Source organism: Leucoraja erinacea, chromosome 3 (genome assembly GCF_028641065.1).
Source record: "Leucoraja erinacea ecotype New England chromosome 3, Leri_hhj_1, whole genome shotgun sequence".
Taxonomy (NCBI): Eukaryota; Metazoa; Chordata; class Chondrichthyes; order Rajiformes; family Rajidae; genus Leucoraja; species Leucoraja erinaceus.
In genome coordinates this window covers 107,162,840-107,184,003 of record NC_073379.1, presented here as the reverse complement: position 1 = coordinate 107,184,003, position 21,164 = coordinate 107,162,840, and the positions used below count along the sequence as shown (strand labels likewise).

The 21,164-nt window shown below is 40.4% G+C and overlaps 1 protein-coding gene across 10 annotated transcripts in view; it reads right to left on the bottom strand.

The window, feature by feature from the left end:
* LOC129695914 (myocyte-specific enhancer factor 2C) overlaps positions 1-21,164 on the bottom strand; it is a 209,609-nt gene that overhangs the window by 132,136 nt on the left and 56,309 nt on the right. For all 10 annotated transcript variants that reach the window (XM_055633367.1, XM_055633368.1, XM_055633375.1 and 7 more), the window contains exon 3: positions 2,059-2,244. In XM_055633367.1, coding sequence (XP_055489342.1) covers positions 2,059-2,112 — 54 coding nt within the window. In that variant the 5' untranslated portion in view covers positions 2,113-2,244. The remainder of the gene's footprint in view (positions 1-2,058; positions 2,245-21,164) is intronic.

Here is a 21,164-nt window from a genome sequence, read left to right as displayed (position 1 = left end):
ATCTAGCCTATAATTGCTAGGTAACTCCAGGATCCCCTTTGCGCCCACATGGTCCAATCATTATCCTTTTTGGAGGCATTAACACTTATACCTATCCAGATTCCCAAGAAATTCCAAATATATAGGAGGGCTGTGATGGTAAATAAGTATCCTTTTTCCATCCTTTATTAGGAGTGAATTATTTCTTTAATCTCCAAAATTACTGCACATTTAAGAATACCATTGCTCACAGCAAAATGTTTCAATTTAATAGAAGAAAATACTACATCAAGCATTTATACCCAGGAAAGTGAAAGTTGCAGCTTGATATTATATACATCTTTCTTACTGTTCCCCCAACAATATTCCCTCACCTCACCTCACTTTTAGAAAATGACTCGATATTTCAGAAAGATGAATTTCTGCGTTAATTATTTATATGACTTTTTGATATTAAAAATAAGATTGCCAAATAATACTGAATTAAGGGTGATTTTGTCTTGTGGGCTTCGAGACGATACAGATAGGTTGCAGAGAAAAGAAAATATTCATTCTGATTCAATACAGTTTCTAAGGTTAACCTAACTAACTTACAGATGGTCCTTATAACCAGTAGACAGAAAAGACTTATCCAAACAGATTGGGTTGGACTGAAATCCAGGTTTAAAAAAAACCCCAACATTTTGTGAACCTATTTGATTCATGAATTTGTTAGTTGTTTGAGAGGTTACTTATGTTGAGCAGGTTACATTTTTGAACATAAAATCCTAAAATAGTAATTAAATAGTTCAATATAATGTAAATGAGGGACAGGTGAGGCAACACCATCAATGCTAAGGATTTAAAATGTGATTAATTAATTGCGTTAAAATAAAAAAACTCATTTTGCTGTCTCAAAGAATCTTGCTGACAAAAAAGTACTTAATCAACTTATTTTCTAAGCTGATAACTGAATTAGTTAACCACATTTGTGCATACATTCTAAGTTGTTATGTAATGATTAGTGAGGGACATATCACAATAAGTAAATAATGATTCTCTTGCTATATTTTTTATGAAATAAATTTGTGAGTTCCCAGTTGACACATTCAACTGTTAAGAATTGAGGTAATGATTTATAAAGTAATATTAATGACCTTAATTTCAGTTTTCAACTGTGAAGTATTCAAAGAAAGCAAAGAAGTATCTGGATAATGGCAGCATTATTGCTTTCTTACTTGGCTTCAAGCAATAACCAGTCTTCAGGGAAAAACATTGCATGCATCCATCATAAATCCTAGGTTGGTTTGTTCGTAAAACATAATTTTTCCCTCAGAGCTGTTCAATCCCAACACAAAGTGTTGCTTTATTAATCAAATGGAGTGAATCGTTGAGCACACAGACATTAAATTGGTGCATAATTGATTTTTTTTTCAATTCCATATTAAGAGGCACATGGACATGAGCATAATAATAATAACATGGAGATTAAGCCAATCAATGAATAAATGGAGGGTAAAATACAGATCCGCTAGGAGAGCAGCTCGATGGTCTCTATGATCTATCGTGATACCCAAAAGGCAATTACAGTGTGGTAAATGTAAATTAATCTAACCATTTTCAATGCAATACAAGGAAGGTTGTCAGAAAACTAAACAACTTTGCTCTGTTTAATTTATTCAGAGAACTTCTATATTTTTCAGCTAAATGTTTGCTGCTTTTAGATTTTAAGGAGACCGGTTTAGAAATTAAAAGTAAAAGCAATTCCATATTTCAGAAATGAAGAGAAACCCATATTCCTCAAAAATAAGAATTGCAGTAATGCATCAAGCGCACACATATGTAATTTGCATCGGAAACCCTCAAATCAATCTGTTTAGCACACAAATGTAATCTTTATGTTCAATTAACATTACAGTTAGCAAGCTGTTTGCATTAGTCATTAATTATTGTTAATTATGAATAGAAATGTAATGGTTCTTCAAGATAAAATTACCATGAAGTATATCATTTGTTTTTTTTCCTGCAATGAAATGGGAACATAATGGTTTCAATGCAATAATAATTGTAAAAGAAACTGTATTTGTAGCTGGCCCTCACCTGTCTGTTTCGTTCATCCATGATCCGAGTGATCTGAATCTTTTTTCTCCCCATCCTTATTACTTTTCTTCTCTCCTCTCTTTAAATCCTGTACCTCTGACTTTGACTCACTCCCTCTTTCTCAATACCAGTCCTTCTTCTCACTTTTCACTTCATTCACTTCACAGATTCTTTCATCTGTCCCTGCTAAGAGAGAAAAGAAAACAAATGTAAATTAGTATCTGTTGAACAGAAAATCTTCAATTACTATCAACATTTGTGCAGCAGTCAAGGCTCCTCAGAGTTTGCTTCCGTGAGGCCTCAAATTACCTCCAAGGGATGAAACCTCCAAAGAATATTGAAAACAGGTGGAGCAGATCACCAGAGTCAGCTGAATACAGTAAAAATAAACCTTGTTGAACCTATACGGAGGTAGTACATATAGCTCTTATATTAACTATATTAAATCAGGGGATAGCGGAAGGGTGGTGGAGAATGGGAAAGGGAATGATTTGGGCCTTGCCAAAAGATATTCCAGTTGCTTGAAATAAAATGAGAACCAGAATACGTCTTAGCAATGTTTGATCCCTCTTGCCCTCTATTAATTAGATGTCCTCTCAATGACCTAGAAAATTCTGATGGGATAAAGCATTCGCGAATACTGACAGGTGTGATCCTGACATAATTGCTATTATTGCATCTGATGGAATTTGAGATCCATTTAGATTGAGGTTAAATAAAATGATCGTTACTGCTAGAATAAAAACCTAAACATGTTTTCTATAGCACATCATTTTTGTACACTGATAGAACACTTGTAGCTTGATTTTAGTTTGCTGACTCCATTGACAAATGTCATCATTAATAAGTATTTAAGAAAGGTAAGGTAGCATTTGTGGGTTCACTGAGGAACCCAAGAAATGGAACTGGAAAAACAACAGCTGTTGAAGGCCTAAAAGAGCCCTGTATGGACAGGAGGCATTTTAGGAACCTTAGACTTTTTTCTAATGGAACAGACTTCTTTAAGCCTCTTGAGACAGAATTCTTGACATTGCCAGACTTTATCATTGGACCCAACACTAAGCTTGCAAATGACAGTGATGTCACCGGAACTTGACTTTCACTACATTCTTTTGGAGCCTCCTTACATTTGTCCTGTTAACACTACAGTAAAAACAGAAAATGCTGGAGATTCCCAGCCAGTCAGGCAGCATTGGTGGCGAGAGAAACAAGAGTTAACGTTTCAGCTCAAGGTTCTTCCATCAGAAATAAAATTAAAAACAAGAAAACAAGTTTGTTTTTAGTTGCAGAGTGGCAGGCTGGAGAAGAGGAAGAGTTGAAGAAAATACAGGAAATGTTCTTGCGTAACAGTGTCTCAATCGTTTTGTTGTTATTTTACCGGAAATACTGAGATTTGTTAGCATAGAGCTACAGAATTTGATGTTTGGCTTCAATATAACAAAGATAATCTCCACGTTCACACTATTGCAAAATTATAGATGAAGGATATCCAATATATTTTTTCTATAAGTTACTTCACTAACCTCATTTTCTATTACACTCGGGTATTCGCCTGATTTTCTTGTGAAGAACATTAGCAAAAGGTTCATCGATGGGATGAACCTTCTGTGGACTAGCTCATTGGACTTGCTCCACCTGTTCTTGTCTGCAATAATCCCCATAGCCCATTCCAATTGTAAAGAACAGGCTGTGTTACCAGGTAGATAAAAATGATGGAGAAACTCAGCAGGTGAGGCAGCATCTATGGAGCGAAGGAAATAGGGAACGTTTCAGGTCGAGACCCTTCTTCAGACCGATCTGGGGGGGGGGGGGGGGGGGAAAGAAGAAAGGAAGAGGCAGAGGCAGTGGGCTGTGGGAGAGCTGGGAAGGGGAGGGGAAAGAGGGAGAAAGCAGGGACTACCTGAAATTGGAGAAGTCAATGTTCATACCGCTGGGGTGTAAACGACCCAAGCGAAATATGAGGTGTTGTTCCACCAATTTACGGTGGTCCTCACTCTGGCCATGGAGGAGGCCCAGGATAGAAAGGTCAGATTCGGAATGGGAGGGGGAGGTGAAGTGCTGAGCCACCGGGAGATCAGGTTGGTTATTGCGAATCGAGTTGAGGTGGTGGACGAAGCGATCGCCAAGCCTATGCTTGGTCTCACCGATGTAGAACAACTGACACCTAGAGCAGCGGATGCAATAGATGAGGTTGGAGGAGGAGCAGGTGAACCTCTGCCACACCTGGAACGACTGCTTGGGTCCTTGGATGGAGTCAAGGGGGGAGGTAAAGCGACAAGTGTAGCATTTCCTGCGGTTGCAAGGGAAAGTGCTGGGGAAGGGGTGGTTTGGGTGGGAAGGGGCGAATTGATCAGGGAGTTACAGAGGGAACGGTCTCTGCGGAAAGCCGGAAGGGGAGGAGATGGGAAGATGTGGCCATGGTGGGATCCTGTTGGAGGTGGCGAAAATGTTAGAAGATTATTTGTTGTATGTGACGGCTGATAGGGTGGAAGGTGAGGACAAAGGGGTCTCTGCACTTGTTACGAGTGGGGGGAGGGGCAGTGAAAGCAGAGTTACGGGGAATAGGAGAGACTCTGGTGAGAGCATCATCTATAGTAGAAGAGGGGAACCCCCGTTCCCTAAAGAATGAGGATATCTCCGATGCCCTGGTTTGGAACACCTCATCCTGGGTGCAGATGTGTAGTCCTGAAAGCCATGGGGGTCAGTGGGTTTATAGTAGATGTCGGTCAATAGTCTGTCACCTGCGATGGAGATAGTGAGGTCTAGAAACGGTAGGGAGATGTCGGAAATGGTCCAGGTATATTTGAGTGCCGGATGGAAGTTAGTGGTGAAATGGATGAAGTCAGTGAGTAGTGTGTGGGTGCAGGAGGTAGCACCAATGCAGTCGTCGATGTAGGGAAGGTAGAGTTTGGGGATAGGGCCATGGTACGCCTCGAACAAGGATTGTTCGACGTATCCTACAAAGAGGCGGGCGCATGGGCCCATAGCTATGCCTTGTATTTGGAGGAAATGAGAGGAGGCAAGCGAAAAGTTATTACGGGTAAGGACCAGCTCCGCTAGGCAGAGGAGAGTATCAGTAGACAGGGATTGGTTGGTTCTGCGTTCGAGGAAGAAACTGAGCGCTTTAAGACCGTCCTGGTGGGGGATGGAGGTGTAGAGTGACTGGACATCTATGGTGAAGATGAGGGAATGGGGGCCGAGAACACGGAAGTCCTGAAGTAGACGAAGAGCGTGTGAGGTGTCTTGAACATAGGTAGGGAGGGATTTAACCAGAGGGGATAGGATGGAGTCGAGTAATGTGGAAATAAGTTCGGTAGGACACAAACAGGCAGAAACAATTGGTCTGCCAGGACAGTCAGGTTGGTGGAATTTGGGGAGAAGGGGAAAATCGGGCCATGTGGGGTTGGGGAACGATGAGGTTGGAGGCTTGGAAGGGCAGGGAGGCAGAAATGATGAAGCCAGTGATAGTGTTAGAGATAGTGGCCTGGTGCTCGTCTGTGGGGTCATGGTCCAAGGATTAATAGGAGGAGGTATCTGAGAGTTGGCGCCTGGCCTCAGCCTTGTAGAGATCAGCGCGTCAGACCACCACGGGAACTCCCTTGTCGGCAGGTTTGACCACCCAGTCTGGGTGGTTGCAGTGAGTGGGGGGCTGTTCGTTGGGGGGGGGGGGAGAGGTAAGAGTGAGAAAGGGGAGTGGAGAAGTTGAGGCGGTTGATGGCCAGTTTAAAATAAAAAGGTCTAAAGCCGGAAGATGGCCATGAGGGGGAGTCCAAGAGGGGGGGGGGGGGGGGGGGGGGGGGGGGAGTCCGTTGGAGACGGGAGAAGGGGTCATCACTGGGGGAGGGAGGGGGGGGGGAGGGGAAACACACCTTCCCATGGAAAAATGCTTGGATGCGGAGGCAACGGAAGACGAGCTCCACATCGTGGCGGGTGCGGAACTCATTGAGGTGGGGAAGGAGGGGAACAAAGGTGAGGCCTCTGCTGAGGACAGACCATTGTGTGTTACTAGTGCTGTGTTACTAGAATTGGTGGAGAGCTGGTTATGTCCTGTCCTTTGTCAACTGACCCAGCGATTTAAAAACTATTAAAATCGTTGTCATTGTTCTAAACCCTGGAAGTCCTGCTCAACAACTCCATGAGAGTAACTGAACTGGAACAACTCCAACAATTCAATTTAGTGGTGTACCACCACCTTTATTAGCACAGCATGAGATACTGGTCTTGCCAACGACACCTACATACCAAAACATGTGAACGCAATTATATTTTAAATAAATTATAACAATTAAAACAGATTATTAATTAATAATTTAAAATAATGAACTATACTAAACTCAGTTATATTAAATAAAAAGTTACCGCCCGCTTGCCCTTCTTACTCCCTTTAAATAAATGGAGTTGCATCCAGTTTAACCTAGCAGAGGAATATCAGGCTGAGGTTTCCGTGTAACTGCAGAACATTAATAATTCCCATGTTTGCAACGGATCCCAAAATTCAATACAGTTATGAAAGTAAATGCGAGCAAATGTATAGAATTGGCTGGCATATCCGCAAAAGATTAGTAGATCAGAATCAGAAGAATACTTCATTAGTACACAAAATAATTATTACAGCACATACCAGAAATTCCTGCCAATATCTGATTGTTCTATGTGTTCAGCTGGTATTGGGTTTTTAAAAAAAATGTTACCGAGATATAATGAAAACGTTATATGCGTGCGGTCCAGTCAAATTATATGACACATGAATAATAGTCGAAGAGAAGAAATACTGAAGTGCAGAGTTACACCTATATACATTACAGATACAGTGCAAATAAGTTCATAATTTCATGTCATAGGTGCAGAATAAGGCCTTTCCACCCATCGAGTCTACGCTGTTCAATCATGGCTGATCAAGCTTTCCTTCTCAAACCCATTCTCCAGCCTTCTCCTCAAACCGTAATGCCCCTGTCCCACTTAGGAAACCTGAACGGAAACCTCTGGAGACTTTGCGCCCCACCCAAGGTTTCTGTGCGGTTCCCGGAGGTTGCAGGTGGTTGCCGGAGGTTGCAGGTAGTGGAAGCAGGTAGTGGAAGCAGGTAGGGAGACTGACAAAAACCTCCGGGACTGCACGGCAACTTTGGGTGGGGCGCAAAGTCTCCAGAGGTATCCGTTCAGGTTTCCCAAGTTGGACAGGGGTATTATTTATCAAGAAACTGTCAATCTCCACTTTAAAAATACCCAACGACGGCCTCCACAGCCGTGTGTGGCAATGAATTGCACAGATTCACCACCCTCTGACTAAAGAAATAAAACAAAAAAAGTAGAAGGGTGTGAGATCACGACTGCACCCTAGAATATGAGCTGACTGTTCAGTAGTCTGATAATAACAGAGAAGTAGCTGCTCCCAAATCTCTTGGTAACTGCTTCCAAGCTTATAAAGCTTTTGCCCGATGTGAGAGTGGATTGAATGGAGAGAAAATAGACCCCGATTAAGGTAGGTGCTTTCCCCGAGGCAGCATGAAGTGTTGACAGAGTTGATGGTGGGGTAGGCTGCTTTGTGTGATGGACTTTGTTGTGATGGACCACAACTTTCTGCAATTTTTTCCTTTGAGAATTAGCTTTGAATCGATATAGCCAATAAAGTTGACCACGGTCTTGAGTTTGGGTTCATTTTATTTGACTCGGTCTTTTGCAAAAACACTTCAAAGAATGTAAGTGGTGTCATCCAGAAAGAGATTCTTCATACTATAAGAACAGTGCGTCAGCATCAATATTTTTAAAAATTGTTTTTCAGTATTCTCTCACAGATCAAGTTAGTATCCAAACTTGAATGTAACAATTCAAGCTCTTTGCCAGCTTGTTTAGTGATCATTCAGTATCCAGTCTTAATCTCTATGATTGGCCACCATGGGATGTCATTGAATTGCATAGGTAATAAAGGGGAATAATGTAACTACTTGGTCAAGCAAGGCTGAACAATCTGATCTTTTATTAGAACACAAAACACTTGCAAATGACAAATTCTATTTATCCCAATTTAGCTCAGTCTGACAGATTGACTCTCCAACTGAAGCATCCGCTTTTCTCTTTCTCTGCTCTTCAAGCTCATAAAAGTTTTTAATCACCCTATGGAATGTCATTGTACGACAGCACAGCTGGTAGGGCCGATGCCTCACAGCACCAGGTTTGATCTTGTCCTCTGGTGCTGTCACTGTGGAGTTTGCATGTTCACCCCGTGACCGCGTGGGTTTCCTCTGTGTGCTCCGGTTTCCAAAGTCCCATCACCTGCTGAGTTTTTTTTTTGCGGATATTTTTTATAATATATTTATGTTCAATAGGGTGATATATTTTTGAAAGAATTGAGTATCATATTTATTACATATTCAAACATCAAGTTCCAGATTTTTTACATGTCATCTACAGAAGTCATAATATCATCCCTGTGAGATCCACTACTAAAGTTATTGATGAGGCATAAAGCATTCTTTATGCTAGGAAAGGAGAAGTGTATCAGCAGATCATAGAATGACAAAACTATGTCGCAATCATCAAAGCATTGATTCCTTGGCCAAAGTTCACGTACCTATTGACTCAAGTGTGTCATCAATCATTTAAATTCCTTTTAAGGTTACAGTATACAAATACATAAGTCTATGGAGGGAAATCGACAGAAGACATTTTGGGTCAGTACCAGTTTGTCCAATTCCCCTCTGCAAATGCTGCCTAATCTGCTAAATCCCTCCAGTAGTTTGGTTTGTTTAATGGTATAATTAACAAGTAGGGTTCCCTCACTGAACAAGGCACTGTTCAGTACATAAACATGCAGAATTATGAGTTTGGTCATTTTTAATAGTTAGTTTTTACCTTCGCTGCTGTTTGTCACTGGTGAAGAAGGGGTTAAATTTCTATACATGATTCTAAAAACAATCAGCAGCAAAGACTCTGTTTAACAGCTAAAAAGCAAGGAATTAAAATCTGGTTTTGTAGCTGAAAAAAGGGAACTTAGTTTTGGTCAGTTTAGCATCTTTGTCTAATTTGGCAGAGGCAGAGTTAGGGAGAAGATCCTATGGACAGCTGGTGCAGGTTTCTCTTGTATGAAAACCCAACCCCTCACCCATTCTCCATCTCCTTTGGCCTCACAGCATTGAAAAGGACTGACAGAATGGCAGGAAATACGCAGAAAGTGGTCGAGGAAGGATGTGATGTCAGCAACCACTAACAATAAAAGGTGTAAAGGTGCTTCCTTCCTTAAACTGTTCCAGAAGTGCAAAATGGGAACCAAAACTCTCCACTTCCTTCTCGTTGCACAAACTGTTTGATTCTGTTTCACTGCAGAAGCCCAAACCAGCCTTCTGATCACCCATGTGGACAGCAAACAAGCAAAGCTCCAAAGCACACAAAGGAGGGGGAAAAAAGCAAAAGTTTACTCCAAGTCCAGTACAGTGCTAAGTGGAATAATAATCATAATAATAAATAACAAACAAACACTGTTTCACTTTTTTCCTTCTTCAGAATTGCAATTCAAATTTTTAAAAAGTGAAAAAAAGCCTCCAGCCATTCTATCATTTACATAAGGCATCACCATCTGTTTGATTAACATAATATTGGATTGTGCACATGGTGGTAAAAAATATTTTAACAGTAACCTTATCAAGATTTCCACTTTTTAAAATGTAGCTGTTAAATTCAACACATTTTAGTTTTAACTCGTTTAATTTAAAACGTCACGTTAAAGTAAGCCCAAGGGCCTAGCAACATGTTGGGAGTTTTTCTGTTTTCCAATCACATTATCTGTGCATAGTACTCACATTGCATAGGATTTAAATGACAACATTTTGGATTTAACTGAAGCATAATCAATCCTCAGCTTTATCCCCATTTTTTTTACGTGCAGAGTTTTTTTGAGAGTGCGCAACGTGCTTTAAAAGAGTAAAGAACACTTGCATAGTGAGTAAATCAGGCGGAAATATACAATGTGCTGCAGTGCAAGACCAGACAACGGCCTTGCAAAATTTGGTTGCTCTTATTCAAACTCAGTTTGTCGTTGTGCCCACTCAAACTGGTGTCATCACAGCTTGTAATGTTGAAATGCTAATTGTTGAAGTGTCAACCTGGGGTAGTGGCAATGGCATAATTTAATGCAAAACTGCTATTCTCACTCAAACCTAAGGCATTTGCACTCCCACCCACCAGTATAGTCATCGAGTCAGACTTATACAGTCTGGATGCAGATGCTTCGACCCACCTTGTCCATGCTGACTAAGGTGTCATTCTATGTTATTTTCCTGCATTTGATCCATAACCCTCCCAAATCCTCCTATCCATATACCTGTCCAAATGTCTTTTAAAAGTTGTATTGGTATCTGCTTCCATAACTTTCCCTGGCAGGTCATTCCAGATAAAGACTATCCAATGAATGAAATTGTCCCTCTTAAATCTCTCCCCTCTCACCGGGAGCATTGCTCTTGCTCATAAACCTATCAGTTCAGAGATCTGCACCCAACAAAACAGTACAGTCCAAAACTCAAAGATTATCTGCAATCTTCATAAACGCCAGTCAGTTTATTTGTATAATTGATGTTGTAGTCACTGGGGTCAGACTATGTCTGGAGCAGTAAAAGGCCTACAGAAGATGAGCACCCTGAAAGAAATTTTCAAGGCTGATTAGTTATATATTATAATCTTATTTATATAGCACATTTTTAGTCAACTTGCATTGACCCCAAAGTACTTCACATAATTACATTACATTTACACACAGGCAAAGGTGGGTGAAGTGTCTTGCCCCAAGGACACAACGACAGTATGCACTCTAAGCGGGATTCGAACCGGCTACCTTCCGGTCGCCAGCCAAACACTTAGCCCATTGCGCCATCTGTCGTCCCAGTTAACGATTCTGTCCAACGATGCCCATTTTTAGCTGCATTTGGCAAAGAGAGTTAATATTGTCGAGGCTTTTGTTTACTTCAGGAATAAAAACAAACTGGTGTGATCGGAGATAAATCAGAAGATAAGAAGCAAACAGAAGATGATGAACGGTGGAACCATTAGTGAAAGGGAAATTGGAACTCTTGTTACTCTTGTGAACAGAAAAGTCTGGATAGCTGCTTGTGGACATTCTGGACAAAAAGGTTGCCACATCCTTCCCCCTCTTTCCCCATCACGTTCTCATCCAAATATTCTTGTTGGTTATCATGCTTCGATATGGCAAGGTTATGTTGCATGCAGCAGACAAACATGTAACATTACATTTCCTCTGCGATATATCAAGCAGTCCAAGCAGTTGAAGAATTGTTTTTTACATCCCAATAATATACTCCATCTTATCTGATGCAATGGTACAGTTTTAATTAAATGCATGCTGCCATGAATAGGTTTATTGGGCATTGGGGTCATGTCATAGACAATAGGTGCAGCAGTGGGCCATTTGGCCATTCAATATGATCATGGCTGATCAACCACAATCCGTACCCCGTTCCTGCCTTCTCTCCTTATCCCTTTACTCCACTATCCTTAAGAGCTCTATCTAACTCTCTCTTGAAAGCATCAGAGAACTAGCCTCCACCGCCCTCTGAGGCAGAGAATTCCACACACTCACAACTGTGTGAAAAAGTTTTTCCTCATCTCCGTTCTAATTGGCTTACCACTTATTCTTAAAATATGGCCCCTGGTTCTGGACTCCCCCAACATCGGGAACATGTTTCCTGCCTCCAGCGTTTCCAAACCCTTAACAATCCTATGTTTTCTGAAAGTCCAGGTACACTACATCCACTGGCTCTTCCTTGTCCATTATCCTGGTTACATCCTCAAAAAATTCCAGAAGATTAGTCAAGCATGATTTCCCCTTCGTAAATCCATGCTGACTTGGACAGATCCTGCTACTGCTATCCAAATGTGCCGCTATTTCATCTTTTATTATTGACTCCAGCATCTTCCCCACCACTGATGTCAGGTGAACTGGTCTATAATTCCCTGTTTTCTCTCTGCCGCATTTCTTATCTTCTGAATTTGTAGTCGGTAGGGCAGTACTCTGCATATCGCCAACTTGGATGTGTTGTGCATACTAACGTGCTCCCTTCTTAAAAAATGGGATAACATTAGCTACCCTCCAATCCACAGGAACTGATCCTGAATCTATAGAACATTGGAAAATGATCACCAATGCGTCCACAATTTCTAGAGCCACTTCCTTAAGTACCCTGGGATGCAGACCATCAGGTCCTGAGGATTTCTCTACATTCAGTCCCATCAGTCTATCCAACACCACTTCTTGCCTAATATGAATCTCCTTCATTTCCTCCGTCAGCCTAGGTCCTCTGGCCACTAATACATCAGGGGGATTGGATCCGTCTTCACTAAGGAGAACACAAACAAAGTACCTGTTCAACTCATCTGCCATTTCCTTGTTCCCCTTAATAAATTCACCCTTTTCAGTCGTCAAGGGTCCAACTTTGGCCTTAACTAATATCATGTCATACACTAAGCCCTTTCTAACCAGCTGCCAATGATGGACTTATCGTGGTGGTTCAAGTGTTGACACCCACTGAGCAAAGGTATTATGACTCAGTTAGAAAAGTCAATGCCTCGCATTGCCGATCACCCAGGTTCAAGCCTAATCTCAGGTACCATCTGTGTAGAGACTACACATTGTCTAGGTGACTGTGGGTTTCCACAAGTGCTCCCGTTTCCTCACATATTTCAAACGTGGGCCAATTTGTAAGTTAATTGGCCATTGCAAATTGCCACTAGTGCATAGATAGGCAAAATATGTGGGGAGCTGCCTATAATCTGAGAAGTACAAACTAAAAATTAGAATTAACGTAGTACAAATATAAATGGATAGCTGATAAGTTGGAATGCACTTAGTCTTGGTTTCTTGGTCCTCCAAAATATTCCAAATGGACTTTAAACTGGAGGTGGTGGAGGGAGGATTTAAGCCAGAAAAGGTTTTTGGGAAGAAGGAGCTACCTTGCATTTAGTTGCATCTGGTTGGGTAACTATGGTAGGGTGAAGATTATTCCATGCATTAATTGTGCGGGGGAAGGGTCCGTTTCCAAGCTGTGGTTTTCTATGACTCAAAAACAAACCGGACCCTGGTCTTGAAGATTTTCTCCATAGAATCGTACACCAGCTGTATGACATTAAATAATGAAATCACTAACACTGTGGTGCTTTTTTTTTAAAGAAAAGGATGTGATGCACCTGCAAAGTAGTGAGCATGCCTTTAGTAGTGTTCTTCACAATTGAGTTATATACAATCTTCACGTAGCTACATGCACATTCCACCTGCTTCTCACCAGCAAGACAGAATGAGGGCAGAAAAAAAAAATATTAACAGAGATTTGAATTAAATCGTTTTGTAATAGGCATATGTGTCTGTTTAACACAACTGGTTATTTTTATTATGAAAAAAAGCTTGCCCAAGTGAATTTCAAAATAAATATTTGACAAAATATTACAGAGAAGGCTTTCAACAAAATTGAGGCCTAATGATTTCTTGGAGATATATTAAAAAAAAACTCGAAAGCAATGACTTGTAGAAAGGGGTGGTTATAGGCTGGGGGATGGTAGGCAGTACTGATCTCAGAGGATTAATGCTGGAACAACTGTTGAGGAATATCTACAAATATAAATTACGCTGATCCTGGCAAATTTCTAAATTAGTCCTTGACGTCAAATCTACAGATATGGCAATCATTCACAACGGGGCGTATAACAACAGTATGGAGAGACAAGCAGCAGCTAAATTTCAATAGACAGTGGTGTGAGGTTATGTGTTTTAATCAGAGGGGATGAGGAAAGACAATATAGACCTAATGCTACATTTCTGAAGAGTGTGCAGTTCAGTTCAGTTTTGGTCACCTTGCTAAAGGAAGAACATCATTAAGCTCGAAAGAGTGCAGAGAAGATTCATAGGGATGTCACCAGGGCCTGAGCTATTGGGAGAGGTTGGACAGGCTAAGACTTTATTCCTTTGAGCACAGGAGACTGTTTTGCACTGAGCACATGCATTTACCGCTGAAAATTCTTGGTTCGAGAGAATACTGGACACCCACCTCTTATTTCTCCATTGCTATCCTGGGTGTCCCCTCATTCTTTTCCATTTACCATTCCTCCCTCTGCTTCGACCTAACACTTCCCATTTTCCTTTGTTGTCAAATTCCACCATCTGCACCCTTTCGTGATCTCTACTTATCCCCTCCGATTAAAGATAATCTGAGGGTCTCCAGTGAGATAGATCGTAGGTCACGACCGCTCTCTAGTTGTTTGATAGAATGGTTCAGTTGCAACTGGGAAGAAACTGCCCCTGAATCTGGAGGTGTGCATTTTCACACTTATATGCCTCTTGCCTGATGGGTGGAGGGGGTGGGAGGGCAAAGATTCAAGGTTTGGAGCAAAAGATACGGAGGAGACATTGGGAAGATCACAGTCATCTTGCATCCACGAGCAATGAGATCCTCGTCACAGCCAGTGTGTGTCCTTACTGAGTGCAGACATCTTGCATGCTGTCTCTCATTGCAATTTAGGTTTGACAATTGTTTCCCGATTAACTTGTACAGATACAGCCAGTGAGCAGTGAGATATGTTTCCTCTCAATCTTCCCCACTACCATTCATTCATTCAATTCCTTCTCTCCAGAGTTGTTGCCCATCCCGCTGAGTTATCCCAGCACTTTGCGCAAACCCATTCTTTCTTTCCAGAGATACTCCCCTTCCCGCTGAGTTACCCCAGCATTTTGTGTCTACTAGTCATTCACGCTGTGTTCCAAGGGGAATGTCCACTAATTCACCTACAACTGGGACCAGCTAATTTATGTAAAACCCTGGATGTCAGGTCAAACACATTTGCTGCTGGGTGCACTACTCTCTATAAACCTCAGCCTTTATGAAATTTAAAAGCGTGAAACATTACAAGTGTATTTACAAACATTTATCAATGAACCTGAAAAGCCCCTTACTGATTCTGGAGGCATGTTTACAGAATGGAGACATGAATGAATTTACAGAATGTGGACATTATCTACAGAAGGCGTTAGTTGGAGCATCCAGTTTCAAAATGATAATGAGGCCATCATATTAAGCGTTTTGTGAATCATATCATGATCTAGCTACCCTGTATACACACGGCATGGTTTGCACCACAAAGGCGTGTTTAATCAGCTTCACCTTTAAGAAGCACCCAAACATGTGCCTTAAAAAACAGAAATTTTCATTGCAAATGTACACCAAAATAACTGCGATCAACAAGAAGATCATCTACAATGGCATAGTTTGTTGGCTATTACCACTACCTACGTCCATCAATGAGAATAATGGTCAACTAAATAAAACATAATGCTGCATTCAGAGGCACACTCAAATATCCATCATTGTATTCAGCAAATGAAGAAATATAAAATCCCACATCAGAATTGCTGTCCATTTCCAGACACCCCTAAATAATCTTGAACAGAACAGAACAATCTTCCTCCAGTCTCTTAAGAAAAGTATTTTGGAATAATGGCAAAAGTGTTTTTTTTGTTTTTGTTTTTTTGTTTTGTTTTTTAAACTCCAGGCCAGCACATCGTCATAATTGTGAATGACTGGGAAACACCAATTTGCATTTTGGACAATTTACATGCGTGGCTTCAAAGGTAATTTAACAAATGCATAAAATGAGATGGATGAGTTGGGCCAAGGACCTGTTTCCGTGCCGTGTGTCTCTTATAACATCTAAAAGATTCCAGTCAATTTTGTTATGCATTATTTCACAAAGCAAACACTTATGGACACATTATTCATTCTGTAAAGTTATTTTTAATATTGGGATTGCTGCTCTGATATTTGTCGTGTTGTGCTAACAAACAGATAATGATAATTCATAGTTCATTTTATTTTGCTGTTATCATCAACACGTTCCTCGGTTGTGAATTTGCTATGAACATCCTTGGTAGAAAGCAAACAAATGACACTTATCACTCTATGTTGGGCAGAAAATATGATTCCTTATTCAGGCCATGTTTGATGCACACTTGCAAATTCAGATTGTGGTGCCAACTTGCAGCTCAGATCATACAATGAAAAAATTGAAATGTTTTTCAATCCATCCATGTCCATCTATATTCCCTTGGATTGCACTTCACTGGGATAAAACGTTTTGACATGACCGTCTATTAGAGCAACTTTAGTATTGAGAGTTTTTCCAAGAATTTGATTTTTCTCCTAACATCAAAGGAGAGCCATGATATACAGCTAATAGTTGTTATCTATTTGACCTTTACACCAATATATTAATATTTGTGCTACGAACAATTCAATATTAGTCTTGCACAGTCCTGTATCATATCGTTTATCAACCTTCAAACTTATCTTCATTCCAAAATGAGCAGAGGGTACAGCATAAAGGAATATTGCAATCTATTTGTAGATTATACTTTAGTATATCAATTGTATCTAGTGTAAATATACTATTCATATTACTATAACTCAACCTTGTACAAGTAGAAAATCCAAAATAATGACAACAGCAGTTGTACCACACATTTGTGAGCCCATATTTGGAATATTGTGTTCAGTTTTGGTCACTCTGCTGTTGCAGAAATATTATTAAACTGGAAAGTGTACAGAGAGGATTTACAGGGAAGCCAATAGGCATCCAGGGCTGTAGCTAAAGGGAGAGGTTGGGCAAGCTAAGACTTCATTCCATAGAATGCAGGAGGCTGAGGGTTGGTATAAAATCATGAACCAAATAGAAATGGTGAAAGCACAGAATTCTTTACCCAGAGTAGTGGAATCAAGAAGCAGAGGCATTAGTTTAAGGTGACAGAGAGAAAGATTTAATAAGAATCTGAGGGGCAACTTTTGCTCAGAGATTTGTGGAACAAGCTGCCAGAAGAGGTAGTTAAGGCAGGTGCTTTGACAACATTTGGACAGGTAAGTGGAAAGGTTTAGAGGGACACGTGCCAAATGTAGGCAGGTGGGACGAGCATAGATGGGGCAACTTGGTCAGCATTGGCAAGTTGGGCCAAAGGGCCTGTTTCTGTGTTCTATGTTTCTATAACTAAATAATCTGGTTTCAAGTATGTTTTTTGAAACTATATCCAAGAAAGCACACCGATCATTGCCATAACATTTTGATGTAATTTCTCCCTGATATGTTCCAAGCGGAGTGTTCCATGAGGAATAACATCATCCCACATAGATTCACACAAGGGATAATGCCTAGTTAACCATATAACCATATAACAATTTACAGCACGGAAACAGGCCATCTCGACCCTTCTAGTCCGTGCCGAACACGTATTCTCCCCTAGTCCCATATACCTGCGCTCAGATCATAACCTGCCATTCCTTTCCCGTCCATATAACTATCCAATTTATTTTTAAATGATAAAAACGAACCTGCCGCCACCACCTTCACTGGAAGCTCATTCCACACAGCCACCACTCTCTGAGTAAAGAAGTTCCCCCTCATGTTCCCCTAAACTTCAGTCCCTTAATTCTCAAGTCATGTCCCCTTGTTTGAATCTTCCCTACTCTCAGTGGGAAAAGCTTTTCCACGTCAACTCTGTCTATCCCTCTCATCATTTTAAAGACCTCTATCAAGTCCCCCCTTAACCTTCTGCACTCCAAAGAATAAAGCCCTAACTTGTTCAACCTTTCTCTGTAACTTAGTTGCTGAAACCCAGGCAACATTCTAGTAAATCTCCTCTGTACTCTCTCTATTTTGTTGACTAGTTGAAATTCTGGAATGATGCAGAAGTGGTTATTAATATGCTTTATAATGAAGAAACAAAAAACGAGTTACTCTTGAATAAAGGTAAAACAAAAAAAGGGTAATGTGATTGAATTCGAGACAAATATTTCAACCACATCTTTGCCACACATTTTCCACATACAGGCATTAGCAAAAGGCATATTTGCTAAAATTAGTTCATCTTCATCTTGCAAGAAATTAATAAACATAACCCTCAAGAACAGTTATGTTTTGTAGAAGTCAGAAGGATAAATCTACAAAACAAATCTATATGCATCAGAAATCTGACTCAAATCACCAACTGCCAGATTTAGCACGAGCAGGTCAGGCAGTGATCAGGAAACATCTCTGGAACGATAACTTCAGTTAGCTTAACAATAGATTTGATTTTACCCCTGGGAATACAGATGTACTAAGTTCTGTAAAATTTGCCGTTGAAAGCATGAAAAGGGAAAAAAAGGGCACTGGAAACATAAATAGAAACATACAAAATAGATGCAGGAGTGGGCCATTTGGCCCTTCGAGCCTGCACCGCCATTCAATATGATCATGGCTGATCATCCAACTCAGTATCCTGTACCTGCCTTCTCTCCATACCCCCTGATCTCTTTAGCCACAAAGGCCACATCTAACTCCCTCTTAAATATGGCCAATGAACTGGCCTCAACTACCTTCTGTGGCAGAGAATTCCAGAGATTCACCATTCTCTGTGTGAAAAATGTTTTCCTCATCTCGGTCCTAAAAGATTTCCCCCTTGTCCTTAAACTGTGACCCCTTGTTCTGAACTTCCCCAACATCGGGAACAATCTTCCTGCATCTAGCCTGTCCAACCCCTTAAGAATTTTGTAAGTTTCTATAAGATCCCCCCTCAATCTTCTAAATTCTAACGAGTACAAGCCGAGTCTATCCAGTCTTTCTTCATCAACTGGAGCAGAAGACTAATAATCTAATTGGACAATCAGCTGGGACATCCAAACCATCATTCAATGGTGTCTAACTCAAGACAAATGGCCACGTTGATGCACTGCTCAGCCAACCCTCAGACCCTGTTGAATTCAACAATCCCCTCCCACAGGCAAAGTCCACGTTAGACCGGTTTCGCAGGCATGTGTGTGAGGTCATGACACTGGCCTTCACTTGTGCTAAGGATACAAACTTTAAAGAGACATTCCAAACACAAAAAAACATGTTTTTCCAGACTTATCCATGCCATGTTGGCTCTCCTGAGTGGAAACACTCAAGCTGATCAAACAAAATTCAGATAAACTGCCCGAATGACACAGGATCCTCTGTGTCTGATTTTTTTTTTTTTTCCAATACACTTTAAGTTTTTCTAAATGAAATGCCTCAGAAGATAAACATCTGGCATGAGCTGTGGCCTTCAGATGAGTAACCTCAGTGAACCCAGCCTTTTTCTCGTAGCTCACTGAACAGCGTTACCAGAGATTCTATCGTGGTTTAGAAGTGAAGCCACACATCAGTGCAATCTGGGAAAGGAATGTCTGTGGAATACCGTGTTCTTAGCTTCCACCCATTCATTTAATGTGAATTCAAGTTAATTTGTAATCAAGAGCCACACAAGCTTAAAAGCACAGGAAACATGATCATGCTGTAGTTTGGGGAGATTCCATTTTAAGCACCAAGTCTTAAAATTATTTGGTAGATGACTTCCAGTTGAGACACAACTAGACATAAACCTTAGTTTTTGCCCATCTCACATGCCATCTAAACCTCCTTAGTGTTGGGCCCCTGATTGAAGTAAGTAAGTAAGTAAATTTATTGGCCAAGTATTCACCAATAAATAAGACATTAATGATAAAACACCATTGATCAAGCTGATTGAAGGCCACATATGGACAATCTAAATTTATTAAGATTGTGTCAAGGAATATGTGTTAGTATATGGCCTTAAATTCAACATTCAGCATGTTTTCACAAGTCAATGATGCTCTATACTATAGTGTCCGAAGTCCAATGAAACACCTATAGTTTATTCTGCTCGCAACAGCCTGTGTAACCTATCTTGTTGACAGTGGCTAGTCATAGGATCGCAACTCCAGCTTGTGCCATGAAAGTCAGCCATTTCTAGCAGCATCTACCTCATCAGCCCACTTCAAGCTGTTTAAAAGACAAGTGAATAGAAGCTACAGTGCAAGTGCAACATGACATGTCTGCAAGAACAAATCGGAGATCAAAACTACACACACTACGTAAGGTGCAGTGTTACCAAGACTCTATGTAATTGCAGCAATACATATTTCTTCCAGTCCTCTCATGAGAAAGGCCAACATGCTATTTACCTAAAGATAGGCTCTGGATCGGGAGGGATCACTCGGATGGTCTTGATGGGAACACATGGCTGCACATTTATTAACTAATTTAATATTATAAATTATGTATTAATAAGGAAAATAGTTTGGACATTACATCTTTAAAATGATGAGAGGGATAGACAGAGTTGATGTGGACAAGCTTTTCCCTTTGAGAATAGGGAAGATTCAAACAAGAGGACATAACTTCAGAATGAAGGGACAGACGTTTAGGGGTAACATGAGGGGGAACTTCTTTACTCAGAGAGTGGTAGCGGTGTGGAATGAGCTTCCAGTGGAAGTGGTGGAGGCAGGTTCGTTGGTATCATTTAAAAATAAATTGGATAGACATATGGATGAGATGGGAATGGAGGGTTATGGTACGAGTGCAGGCAGGTGGGACTAAGGGAAAAAAAACTTATAGGGCCGAGATGGCCTGTTTCCGTGCTGTAATTGTTATATGGTTATTACTCTAACAAATCTAAGTTAATATGAATACATTCATGCAACAGAATAATTATTATATATAATGGATGATGTTAAAATATTTTCCAAAGTATCCTATAGTTGAATACCCCCTTAATATATAACATACAATAATAGTCTATTGATAAGTCTGAAGGAAATATTGAAGATTCTGTTGTACCAATAAATATTTATGCTATATTTTTGTCAAAGGAAGAAAGGTTACTTGGTTATCAAGGGCTGAAATTGGATGCCGTGCTAATGGGTATGTTCAACTGCGGGTCAATTTACCTCAAACCACATGAATGAACTCATGCACATGATTCATTAAGATGCTCGGAGATGTGGCCAAACTAGCTTAAGTTACATATGAATCAAGAAATGGCCACACAAATGAGATTTCATAATTAATTCAAATATTTGCCATTATCAAACTCTAACCAGTGTGCCAAGTTAAAATGTGAACTTCATCCTCATTGTAAAAGAATCAGCAATGCCAAGTGTGGCCTAGATTTAAAATGATACACAAATATCTAAAACTTGCTATCTGAATTTGACCGCTTCAATGTTGTTATTCTGACGGATGAATTCCATATAACCATATAACAATTA